We start from the raw sequence: 13,590 nt of genomic DNA on the forward strand, positions 1-13,590 counted from the left end.
TAATCTTAATATTTGTTCATTTTCCACACATATTTCTATTATTAAAAATTGTTTAAGTCCTGAAAAGTATGCTAAGAAAAAGGGGACCTTAAAGAGCTTCTGGAATTCCCCAAAGAGCTAGCTGTATCTCATATTCTGGAAACGGAAATGACTTAAAGCCATTACCGCATCTCCTGGCCACTTCAAAGGCGACAGCGAATGCAGTTAATTGAGTGGTCGTTAGGCCACGAAGAAACATCACAGACGAGAGACTCTGAAGCGGCAACCAGAGAGTGCAACCAGCTCAAAGGAGCTCATCCCGCCGGAGAGAGACACACAGACACACCTCCATTAGCCCAATCAGGCGCGTGGAGTACGCGCCAAACTGGAAACGGGCACTCAATTAAATGGCTATTCGCCATCGCACATCTGCACATCTGCAGATGTGAAAATTTTGCAACAATTGGCCAGCTCTTTCAGAGGTCTGGAAAGCTCCTGGCTCAGCTGCCCCGGAATCTGTGTCATCGGATCACCGGATGCGTAATGGCGTACAGCTGGGAGCGGTGGGGTGGGGCATTCATTACGAACGACGCGCGGTACTTAAGTACCTTAAATTACCACTTACCACTCGCTGGCATTTACAGTAGCCGATAATGCACGAAAAAAAAATTATAATAATAAAATATAATATTCTTGAAAAAATATAAATAACATGCAGTTTGGGGTTTGTTAACTTAAAACTATATTTTATAAATTTGAAAACTATTTATTTTGCTTTAAAGATGAAGAAAGGATGTTACCTATTCAAAAACAATGAAGAGACACACTAATGATTTTTCACAGTTTACAATATAAGTCGTGTTTAAAAGTCTAAACAAACGAATTTTTGCTGTACTTAATCTCCAATAAACATAGTTTATAGTTTAATATATACAATGCAATTTTTTTGTTCTGTAGTCCTTGAAATGAAATAGTATATAAGGTTAATCTATAATTTTTTATCAAAAAGCCTCGTAAATAAATTCTTTTTTGGAATTCTTACAGGATTTTCTAGAATTTCATTGACGTTAGCTGGTATTCCAAGTTCCTTGTGCCTAAACAATAAAAATTAAACAGTATTGGGTGGGATTTTTTGAATGAAACTTACCCCAGAACCAGAATAACCCGATCTGCGACAGACATGCGGAAAACTTTAGAGATACCTTCTATTCCCATACAACCATGGATTTCATAACCCTCAGTCCGCTTTGTCAAAAGAAACTCGACAAGAGATGCGGGTTTTACTCTTCTGATGCTAAAATAAATAAATAATATTAATGAAAGATAATTACCCAATATTTAATCAAGACAACTTACCGCAAATTGCAAGAATCATACTCTTCCAGCTGTGATTCTTCGTCCAAAATAAGAGTATCCACTGAAAACCTTTTGCAGGATACCATCAATCTTGCAAAATTCGTTTTCTCATCAAGCAAGGAAGCCACTACTTTAAAATCATCATCATTTGGAGGAACTTTCATGGAAAGTTTATTAGACGCTGTAAACTGCCCGGCTGACCGCAATTTTCTGGCTCTAAAAGCCTCACGAGCATTTCTAATATTATTCCATACAAACTGAGGAATACGACCATAAGGATTGTGGAGTTCATCGAAGGGCGCACTTGTTATATCCAGAATAACTTCTGAATTGTGATCCCGAAAATATAAAGGTATTTCTGCGAGCACGAGTCGAGGTTCGCTTTGAAGCTCATAAAGCCTTTTTCCCAATGAAGCCTCCACCAAGTTGATCAAGCTTTCAGCTACTGGAATGTGAATACTTTAAAACTGAATATTAAAATATTGAATTGTATTTGAACCCTTCCATGTTTTACCTATTTAGTTCACACTCCAACGCTAATCTGTGCAGGATTATTTGCGCGAGAGTTCGAACTTCGTAACAGGATCCCATTGTTAGCGGTTGAAGTGAGGTGAACATTTCCGATAGCTTGTCTTTTTTGATATTTCTTAAATTTCTGATGATGAAGATGTGGGCAATGGAAAGAACTGACTCCAGTTGCCTTGGCTCATAACTTGGTAATGATTTCAGCAACGAATCGATGTTTTTCAAAGAACATCCTATCAAGTACTCGTGCATTAGGTTTATCCCTAGATGATCGCTGGGCAGCAATAAAGTCTTCAAGGGTAGCGGATCATCACAATGGTTGCCGGGCAACAACAAACCCATCGAGGATACCGGATCATAAGAATGGTGGCACATTCGAATCAAAGCATAAGCAATTCGCATTTTTTGCCTGTGCACCTCGGAGTTTTCAGTGTAATGAGGATGCTCCATCGACAGCTTTTCGTTAATTTTCAGAAGTTCTTTGAAAACTTTAGCTTTAATTTCAGTATTTCCGTACTCATTTATGTTCTCAATAGTCAGTCGTCTAATTCTAGCATTTCGGTCTTCGTCTTTATAAGAGTAGAATGCACAGGAAGCCTCAATGCTACGAGAAAGTTTGAAATCGTCACCAAGTTGGCTTATAAAAACGAAGGAATAATGTTACTCACCGTGCCAGTCCTCTTGTGGGTTCTCCATGAAGCAGCAGTTTTAGATACAGAGATATACTTAGTTTTCTGTTTGGTAAATGGGGTAAACAAACTAATGTCTTCTGAATAATTTGATTAGTAAAGAACCTTTCAAACTCCTTTTCTGTTAAATTTCTATAAGCGTAGTCTAGAACATTTTTCCTAAGGAAATATTTAATGATATTATATGACGAACCAGTCTTTAAGGTATTAGCTTACATTTCATCAAAATATCTTACACGGGCAATCAGAGCGGGCAGTACCTCCTCGTCCATTATTCGATACCCATGAGATCCTAAGAATCTCGCTAAAGTAGACACGATATTTTCAGTGCCCTGTTTCAATAGTTCCTGGGGATTAAAGTTTAGGTCCTCCAACTGGTCCCATGAATCTAGGTTCGAAATAAAGAGGTCCAAGCATCGGGCCTTCAAAAAGGATGCCTCCTCGCTAGTTTGGCAGTCCACTCGGTCCATCAATTGCGCCAGCATCTTCTCGGGACTCGCTTCCTTCTGAAGCAACGATATGTCCACGTTGTAAAACTTTCGGTAAAAGTCTGTTATTACTTTCTGGTTATTACTACAAAGAGCAAGGCGCCAAAAACCATTCATATGTCTGTATTCCCTTTCCAATATAAAAGCATTATAAAGCTTCTCAATAATGTTATTCAATCTGCAAGTATTGTGGAAAAATATGTCATAGGATCTCCGGTTAAACAAGTCAATATGATTCTGAAGGTCTGTGCAGTTGGCGATTTTTTCTTCTAATCGGTCGTGATCACGATATGGATCTGCCTTATTGAATAACGATTCCATACAGACCATATAATCCCTCAAAGAGAAAGCGTCGATGGTGTTCTGAAATTAAAAAGTAGTATCACTCTTTTCAATCCAACCTTATTAATATTTTTTACCTTGAACAAGAAGATGACATCAACCTGGGCTCTATCTCGAAGAACATTGTTACCGATGGCCCTAACAACAAGACACAACTTAATAAGCAACTCCTTAGGAACCCTCTGCACTTGTTTAGACTCGAAACTGCGTATCCAGAGGATCAGAGGAACGTTCTCCCATGAAAGTGTCACCAGTGCTTCCAGAAAGAGTTGTACATTTCCCTCTGACACAAGCCGCGTCAGGTGCACCTTCCTGAGACAGTTGTCAGCCTCGCGATCAAACAACTGGCTCCTGTTGGTGGCCACAAGGAACTCTGATAACAGGCTTAAGCGGACGAGCTGCTCTATGCTCAGATGGGCCAGAAAGTATTCCAGAGTTTTGCACAGCACTTGGACTCTATCCTCCTGGAAGAGTCTAAGGCACAGGGTGCGCAACCAAGAGAGCCAACGCTTGCCGTGATCACTGGCCATCAGCTGCAGCTGGGGAAGCTGCTTCTCGAGGGTACTCACAACCAGAGATGAGTCCTGCTCCTCCAAGACGGCTATGATGGCCGCAAAGGCGTGCCACTGCTGGGCACTGCACTGCAAGGAGGCTAGTGTGGCTTCGCCACAGTCTCCTTGACACATCGATTGGATCTTGTGGATAAGACGGTAGAGAAATTTGTGATCCTGACACTTTTCTTGGAGAACCAGGAAACAATCGGTTCCCAGCAAGCGCATGAAGTTATCAAAGAAGTATTCCAGCATCTGTTCTATGGAATTAGCATGGGCCGTGTCCAAGAGGTCCTGCAGCACGACCTTCGCTTCGTCAGCCGGTTTTTGGCGCACTTCCAGCCGGAGGCAATGGAAGAACCTGGCCGCCGCTTTCTTATCCCACTCGAGAGCTTCTGCCATTGTTGTTTGTGGTGCTCTCTGCTTGTATTCCTTTCCTGATATAATCGTCTACACCAAAATAAGATAAGATACTTTAAAATCGCAGTGTAAACGTACTAATATTTTCTGGATTTGTGACTAAATTGTAATAAAAGAAAGCCATTGAAAAAAAGCAATAATAAAAATGTGTCACAACTTATCAACTGTTATCAATAGATTATTATTAGGAAGTACGTAAGGCAAAAGATAGAGCACAAATTTATTTAATTGACTGCTAAGTTGATTTTCCGTTTACTTTAACAATAATTAATTAATGATTTAAATACAAAATAGTATGGAATATTTAGTATTATATATTTAGAATCAACTCATAGCACTTTTCGTAATCACTCCACAGGGGTTTTAACAGGCAGCACGAGGAACTTGTACTTTCGCCGACGACTTCCACAAGCTAACTGAAACCTGACTGCACTTATTTTACTGATAAACTGATAAAAGCCTTCAAGTTTAAAAGAAATAATAAAGATAGCTACAGTTGAGTGTAATCGAATGTCATACAATCATACTTTCCGATGCGTTTATAGATTAATAAATTAACTTATCTTGAGCTAAACGAATATAAAAAAAAGAAGTGCACAGAATAATGTAATACAAAACATTATTTAAAACAAAATAAATTTATTTAAAATAAGCCCTTATTATGCGACTCAGTACCAAAAATAGCTAAAAAAGACTCGGCTTTTGATGCTGATTAAGAATATGATATGATTTATAAGGTCAATAATGGCTCCTTCTTTGATTTCCAAACATGTAACTAAAATGATATCCTGTACCGCTATAAAAATCCTTATCCTTAAACATTTTTCCGGTGCATCATTTTCAACCGATGCTGATTTTCGCCTGTGAAATGCGACAGCAGAACTTTTTGCATGCGCTTTTATCGCTTTAATTGTGGGCCAGGCCAGGAGGCGAAGGGCTCATCTCCGGCTTTCTGTGTCATACTTTTACTTCCTGTTTGGAGGGCTGCAGCATCCCGCTGCTTTTGCAGCTTCTCTTGCCTTTTGCCTCCCTCTCCTCCTGCTCCTGCTGCGTCGCGGCTGCTCTTTCATCAGGCTTGTTTGCCACGCCAAACGGCAAACAGGGCAACAATGCTGCGGATGCGATGATGGAAGGTGAGGGATGCTGGGCGCAGGACGCATGGGGCAACAGGATACTGATGCGAGGATGATGCATCCACATCCACATCCCACGCCTGTTTGCTCTGACAGCGATCCAGGTCAGTGCACTGAAGGCATCAATTACGCCAGAGCTGGCATTAAAGTAATTTTAATTTTTTGTTTTTCAGAAGGCATATCTGTTTTTCTTGGTGAGAAATTCAATTAGCCACCGCCACCGCAAGCCGCAGTGGTAATAATTACAAAGAGCAGGTGGCACAGGTTACGCAATTAATTACTACAAAATCCTATAGAGCGGTCACTATTATCTCCAATTAAAATTCAGTTATTTACTCAACGTTTGTGGTGGCAGCAAAAGCAAACAAAAAAGCCATGGCAACCCCAAACTATGCCACAATTTATAATTATAATTTAATCATCTTTTCTGTTGAGGAAGTTGAATGCCTAAACCATCCTTCATCCTTCAAATGCCATTCAATGGCTCATCTTAAAGTCAACAGAGCGGAATAATGGCTGCAACCGGACTCAGGATCAATCCGACGTTGGGTTTGCATTGCAAATAAGCATTAAATTATCATTATACGAGTTTTGGTAAAGGCATTATTCAATATCCCCAGCCACCGTTCTGGTCGAAAATCAAAGCTGTTAACTATTAAACATGATCTCAGGGCCATTAGGCCAAAGCCGGTCCAAAGTCAAAGCCGCAAAACAGGCGCACTGCCACATCCGTAGTTAGAGCCACACTCAAAGCCACATCTATAGCCCACATTCACATCCACATGCCATACATTAAATGTGAAGCCAATGGTATTCGCATTGTAAATCAAATTACGCATACGACGCATGGGCCGCAGGAGCAGCGATAGTTGCAGGCACTGAGACAAATTTAAGACAGGTTTGAGATTAATTAAAATATTAAAAAAATAATTTTAAGTTTTAATTTGTTAAATAAAATATACTAAAATATATTTTTTCTATATTTTCCAGACTTTATTCTATTTTATTCATATTTTCTCTCTGTATTTATAGAACCTTTGCCGCATTAGCTTGAGCTGCAGTTTAATACACAGAACGCAAATAATTCACCAAATAAGCTGCTGCCGGTGGTGCTGCCTGCTGCTCTGTTTCGTGGCCATTATTCATGGGCTGGTGGCTCATACATATGTCCCTTCTACCACAGCCAAAACTCGGAGGTAAGCAACCGAAAATACAGCATAGTTGCAGCTGCAGTTTCGGGTAGAGCCAGACTGCCAGGACTACGTACGTTCTGGCGACCGGAGACCAACACGTTTATGGCATTTGCCAATGGCCAGAGTGCTCTTTTCACTTTTATTGTGGCCACACTCGATGGCTGCAATGGCTGCGATGGCAAAGTGTTTGCTGCTCGCAGCTCTCTCTCTCTCTCTCTTTGGTTAAGGCCGACAATATATCTGTCTGGCTGTCGGTAAATACCAGCCGGAGGCGGGGCACATCCTGGCAGATGGAGGAGGAGACGTAGTTGGAGACGGAGCAGGAGCCAGAGCAGATGCACTTGCCCAGGCATACATTTATGTGCTTTGCTTGCCTGCCGTTTTTATGACAGCTTCCGCTGGAGTGGCAGGCTACATGTGTTCGCATTCGTGTACAAGTATCGTATCTTTGTGTTTTTTGCACCTGGAAACACCTCAAAGACATCTACCCCCCCTATCCTGCCCCTCTCGGAAATAACTAAGCTGCAGCACGATTCTGTCCTAAAGGCTTACTTTGTGCACTTGGCTAGTGGGTGCACAGGAAACAAGATAGATTTTGAGATGATTTAATTTGTGCTGAATTTTTAAACTTTTTTAGATCAATGTTCTTTTGTTTTTAAGATTATAAATGTTATAATTATCCATGAATGGTCCTGAAAAGGTGCTACAAATATACATAAAAAAAATAATATAAACTTGTCTAAGTGCATGACTAAAATCCCTTAAAATATGATGATGTGCCCTGATATTCTCTTTGCATTTTCTTTTTATTTTTCTACCAAGCAACAGATACCTAAATCTTCATATATGTATATACTTCTACATATATACATACATATATCCCACCATCGGTCAAGAGATTGAAGCTTAGACAAAAATTTGTTGCCCCGTTGTCCTGGACAACCCCAACAATTCAAATCCGACAACGATATTTGTATGCGTGGGGAATTTTGCGATTTTATTGCCCATTGAATTTGGGCTCAAAAAGGGTTGAGGCTGAGCCTTTTACGGGTGGGTAGGGAGGACTGACCTCCACTTGGCATTAATGAAAACCGCAAAACAAAACACCAAGAAGCAGCAGCGGTTGGACACAAAATTGGGCATTTACATGTAGGCAAAACACAAAAACTAACTCCAAATTGGAACGAGAATAAATGCGGTTAGGAAAATACCCCTTAAAGCATGCTTAAATATTTTCTAAATATCATTTCTTAGTTCAAGTTTTAAAGCATATTCTGTTTGTTTTTGTACAATTCCTTTATATTTTTTCCTTGCTTTTAGAGACAAGCTGTCCGAGCCGAAAATGCCTGAGTAGAAAATGGGTAAATGGCATAAAATCCACAGCCAGACTCTAGGCCAGAAAATGTCTGGACGCACAATTCGCATTGTTTGGCTTTTGGTTGCAGAAGCTTAGCCAGGATTTGTCCTTTTTTTGGGGGCTACTATGTGTATATGTGTTTGTGAATGGAAGAGTTTTCCTCCTCTCCAAGTTTCCATGCGTGTGTGTGTGAAATTCTGTTCTGATTTATGGCATTAAACGCACACAAAAAATTGTTGAATTGGATTTTATTTGCATTTAATGGGTTTTTAGTGTATTTTAATGGGATCCCTTTGTGGTAGTTTTCAGATTTGCAGATTTACAGATTTAATTTGGTTTCAGACAGAGAAATGTGCAGTGGCCAGGCCAATTCGAACTAATTCAATTTTTGGGGCAATTAGGCTTAAAACGACAATTGCACACATGACTTTAAATCTAAGATTTCCAATTTAATTTATGGAATTTAAAACACTTGATTAGCAAGGCCATAAATATTGCGTATACGTCGTGGGCCTGAATTTATTGCTTTTCCTCGGAAAAGGTAAGCTTAAAATATAAGCTTAAAAGCTGAAAATTAAATATAATTTAATAGCAAAATTAATCCATAGACGGTCAATAAAAGCCAGACAATTTCAGAAGAGTGGCGACATAACTGATCCATCATTTGTTAATGCCTTGCACGGGCTATTCATAGTATCGCGTATACGCCATGTAGCACAAGGGAAAATATTGAGTGAGAGAGAGAACCATATGCACTACCAATTTATGGCTTCAATAAACATAAAGTTTATAAACTCCCGAGGCCATGTCGTTGCTCATCATCTGCAGCGGATTGTCGAGGAAGCAGCCAGGCAACGATGGCCAAATAAATAATGAAAAAGAAAAGTGATGTCATAAAAATTTTATCTCTTAACTGAAATTGAGCAGCATGAACAAGCTCGCTGGGAAGCAACAAAAGGTAGTAGCATCCTGGCTTGGTCACTCTTGCAAAAAGGAAAAATAATAGCGAGTGTTCGTGTGTGTGTGTGTGGAGTGTGTGTGTGTGCGAGCAAGCGAGTGGAAAATGTGGAAGCAACAGCATTTCCCAAGCAGCCATATAATGGCAAACAGAAGAGCCAAACAAAGCTGACAAGGCTGCAGCAGTTCAGTTGTACTGAAAGTTGCAAAGCTGTAGAATACTACAATATTATATACAATATAAACATATATATATATACACCAAACAACAGCAGCTCAGCAGGTGAGATATCAACAATTTCAGGTGAGAAAAACTCTTGTGTGTATCTCTCATAAGTCTTATGTGTAAGTCTTGACATATTTAAGCCCACTCAATTGAGTTTTCTCACTTAAAAACTTGAAAAGCCTTTACAGTTGGCTAAATCTTTGGACTATGAAAAATTAATTAAGCTGTAAACTTACATAATATACAGCTTTTATTTGACTACCTTAAATATTTGTCAATTAATTGATGTTGCTGTTATAATTCAATTTTAAATTTTCACAAGCAAAAGGCTCAATTACGTGTCACGCTGCACAATGATTGCAGTTGAAATATTTCAAATAATATAAAACCCAGCCATTGTTTACACAATTGTACATGGAAAACAGAAATAATATAAAACGTAGGAGTTATGGATATTCGCTTACTGCGTATGAAACAAAGCAAACAAAAAATATTTGTTTATTACTGGCAAATATGCAAATTTAATTAACATTTCTTTATAGAGAAAGCAATAGACTTTTACTTTTTACTTTCTATTTAATAAAGATATTACAATTCAAGGGTTTATTTTTATTTTCAAATTTAATTTAAGCTTAAAATTTCATGCCTTTTATTTTATTTAATTTATAAAACTTCTCTAATTTCCTAGAATTTAAAGTTCTTTAGAAATTCCCAAAATCTTTCAGTCTAAATATGATAAATTGATTACCCAGAATTTGTTGAAATTAAATTATTTATTTAATGACTGAACAAGATACTATAGCTGGCAAACAACAATGTAAGGCTAAGAGGTATTTCCTGCCTTTCGGGAAATTTTCAACTTTTACTTTTTCGGCGAAAGCTCTCTCGCCTTGCCTTTTGGGAGTGCAGCAGCGCTAACTCATTTCACAATTTGCCAGCATGAAATGGTTTTAATGTGAAAACTTTTGCGGCAACATTGTGTGGCTACACAAAAAGGTACAGAGCCAGACAGATGGCTCCTACTGCTACTGCTGGGCCTTGGCCCTTGGCCTGATCCCCTTGGTCTATGATGAAGTTGTGCTAAAAGTTCCAGGCTCAATTTTTGGGGCCAACAATGTCAGTGGCAGGCGTGTGGAAAGCGAGTCACTGGGCCAAATGCAATCAAATACCAACAATTGCAGGCAGAACCAGGAGCCAGGAGCCGGGAAACTCCAGAGGGGTTTTCCAGAACAAGAACAAACAAAATATTGAATATGATTTGCCAACACATGTGCCGCCGCCGCCGCCTGCTGTTACTTTGCTCACTCAATCAATAAAGAAGTCAGGGGTTGGAGTAGGGGTATTCCGGGAAACCAAGATGTAAATAGAACTTCCTCTCCATCTTTGGTTACCCATTTCCCTCTATCCCGCTCAAGGAAATCGAAAGGCTATGCAAATCTCCTTATTTCTACGCATTTTCACTTTGCCCCACGCACACACGCACAGTACATTTACATAAAAATGCACTTGATCTGTGTGTCGATGATGTGTGTGCTCCAAGGATATCTCCATTCAGCTGCCAGTGCGATTTATTTACCCTTGGTGATGAGTATGTATGTAAGTCTTCCTTTGTCCTGGCGCCATGTTTGCACTTGTCTTACATGGTGCGAAAGCTAATCGGCTTTGGAGGGGGATATGTGTGGGGTGGAAGTCATCAGAAATTTGCATTACTTTCGGTTTTCTTTATATTTTATTTATTTTTTGGATAGGAAATATTTGTATTTTATCAACAGGAGAAAAGACAAAATGAAGAATAAGATGAGTAAGGCTGATAAAGTACTTCAAATATATTCGCGTTACGCATCTTACTTCTTATATTGTCCTTTCCACTTCAAGAAACCTTTAAAATCTTACTAAACTTGCCCTAATAATCTAGTTTTTATTCAAGTTACTTACAATACTAAAAAGATTCTAATTAATTAATAATCTCAAGGTTTAAAATAGCTCCAACCCTAGGTATATATTTCTTGAAACTGACTTGCTGTTGGCACCCTCTTTCTTAAAGCTAAAAACCCCTAATTGAGCCTGTTAGCAAGCTCAAGCTCACAGCAAAGACTAATTAATTTCTGGCCTTCTGCCGCCCCTCTCTCAGGTGTGGAGGGGAGGACGAGGATTCGAAGCAGGTCAGCGGTGGAATTACACGCTCCGGATTACAAGTTAAGCCCAAGCTTTGAGCTCTTAGCTTCGGTCAGTGGCTGCCTGTTGGCCTGCAATCCAGCGTGTCGAGAACTTTATGCGCTCTAATCCTTTTGCATGTCATTATGCCTAATTGTCGGGGTAAGTCAGAAGCTTTATAGAACCAGAGCGGGCTCTTTAATTTAACAGCAAGTCCGTCATCAATAATAAATGGCATTCGACAAAAGTTGTAAACCTTTTTCGGCACTTATCTGTCACACGTCACACGGCGCCAGCGTCATTTGTCAATTGTCACGGCTTCTGGTTTAACTCGAACTGGAACTGAAACTCAGTCAGGCTGCCCTTATCTTTTACAGAAAACTGAACAGAGGGATTGGGGTGGAGGGAGGAGTTGGGTGTGAGGCTGTCCCCAGTTAATTTGCAAAAACAAAAAGGGGAAGCTGGGAAACGCACAGCAACATTTCCGCTCCTTCCTCCTACTCCCCACGTCACGCCCAATTGTTAAAAATGACAACTAATTAATGTCTGTCGTCCACCCAGCTCTGGACTTGGACTTGGAGTGGCAGAGTGGTGGTGCAGTGTATAGAGGCTTATCCACTGGCCTGGAAGTGTGCGTGTCCAGAATCCAGGCCTGCCAAGAGTCCTCTCGATTGAGCTTAATTTGAGGTCAACTGGTTGGGATTTTCAGAGTGATTTGTCGGTTTAAAGGTTAATGGGGTTTACTTGGAAAATGGCCTGATTTATGGGGGAAATAAACCAAAAGAGTTGACAAACAACATTTAGAGCCTAGAGAAAATCAAGAAAATAGAGTTAAAGGTAAAATATAATCAAACTATAAATACTAAATAAAAGGACAGCTTCCAGTGTATTCATGATAAAAACTAAAAAACCTCAGTAATTACCAAGCTTATGCAAAGTCCCGTGTCTCATGTCCCGTGTCCCGTGTCCTGTGAAATCCTATTCAAAACAGCGTCACAAATGACTTCATTAGCGCAAGCTCTATTTGAAAATCCCCTTTTGAGTGGATCCTGCTCCTGCTCCGCCTCATTATCCCAAGAGAAAAGAGGAGTGTACTTATTAGTTATACATGCCCTGCAACCTACAAAGCGAATCCACATCCACTTAGCCGGGGCAGATAAGCAGCTCATTTCGCCAAAAGGACCAGCAACGGGCTGGATGGGTGACGAAAACTCCTCTCTAGAGCGGACTGCACACAAACGCCATCATTACGTTTTGGCTCAAGCCGTTGCGATTTTATTGTTTTTGGCTTTGGCTTAGGGTTCCAGCAGCTCCTCACTCGTAGGTCCCACCCTCCTAGGTTCCTTCTTCCTCTCTTTACCACTGTGCCTAATGACTCGCACTGTGGCCTCCCCGGAGCTTAATGACAGCGAATGGTCGGCAACTTTTCAAACTGCATTGGGTGCATTTGCTGGTACTCTTTGCCGGGACATGTGTTCGAGCACTTGGACTCCTCCTTTGGCCAGCAGCCTTGCTCCTCTGCAGTTCTGTTTGTGCCCCGCCTCGTGCCTTGCCTAATGCTGCAATTTGTAGACCGCTGGGTTTATTACGGCCTGTGGCCCACCCAGGAGTCCTCACAGCAGGAAGGTCCAACGGTTTGGCTGGGTTAAAAACCCTACTTGGAGGTAGTTTCTAAGGGATGATTGGGTTCAAAAAAATAGTAAAGGTTTCTTAATACAAAATATAAGTAGATATTGTAAACTTGTTTATGAGATATATGATATATTACCTTGGATTATTCAAATATTTTTCACATAAAATATCAAATTATTAAATTGGATGTCTCTTTATTAATTATTTTTGTCAAACAGTACAAGTTTTGCCTTTTCAAACTTCGAATTAATTCCTGAAACTCGATTAAATTTTGATTAAAAACTAAAAATTAGATACTTTTCTCTATTAGCATCAATAATTACCATTAAGCACTATAACTTCCACCTCATCTGTGCTTATTTCCACACACTCTTCAGGCGCATAAAGGATTTGGAACGCTTTTGGAGCTGGCTGGGGGCTGACTGCCTGGCTGCCGGGAAACTTTTCGGCAGCTTGGCAAGTTGGCGACATTTTCGGCTGCCAAAAACTTTGCCAAGTTTGGGGCAGTGCTCGTTCCGCTTTGAGTGGAGTTCATTACGAATGCCGCCGCGTGTTGACTTATGCATAATTACTGTTTCCTCGGACCCC

The 13,590-nt window shown here is 40.1% G+C and overlaps 1 protein-coding gene across 3 annotated transcripts; it reads right to left on the minus strand.

Moving 5' to 3' along the window:
- Positions 1-724: 724 nt before the first annotated feature.
- LOC108077924 (uncharacterized) lies at positions 725-4,740 on the minus strand. 3 transcript variants are annotated; one of them, XM_017171463.3, is made up of 8 exons: positions 4,689-4,740; positions 3,457-4,380; positions 2,766-3,400; positions 2,529-2,708; positions 1,850-2,464; positions 1,336-1,794; positions 1,127-1,273; positions 725-1,073 (listed from the first exon to the last, which is right to left on the minus strand). In XM_017171463.3, the coding sequence occupies exons 2-8, from the start codon at positions 4,330-4,332 to the stop codon at positions 968-970; spliced, it is 3,018 nt and encodes a 1,005-aa protein (XP_017026952.3). In that variant the 5' UTR covers positions 4,333-4,380; positions 4,689-4,740; the 3' UTR covers positions 725-967. The 3 variants fall into 3 exon arrangements, with proteins under 3 accessions (XP_017026952.3, XP_070140185.1, XP_070140186.1); XM_070284084.1 differs by lacking the exons at positions 725-1,073; positions 1,127-1,273 and having other exon boundaries at positions 1,648-1,802; XM_070284085.1 differs by lacking the exons at positions 725-1,073; positions 1,127-1,273 and having other exon boundaries at positions 1,664-1,777.
- Positions 4,741-13,590: the final 8,850 nt, after the last annotated feature.

This window comes from Drosophila kikkawai, chromosome 2R, assembly GCF_030179895.1.
Source record: "Drosophila kikkawai strain 14028-0561.14 chromosome 2R, DkikHiC1v2, whole genome shotgun sequence".
Classification (NCBI taxonomy): Eukaryota; Metazoa; Arthropoda; class Insecta; order Diptera; family Drosophilidae; genus Drosophila; species Drosophila kikkawai.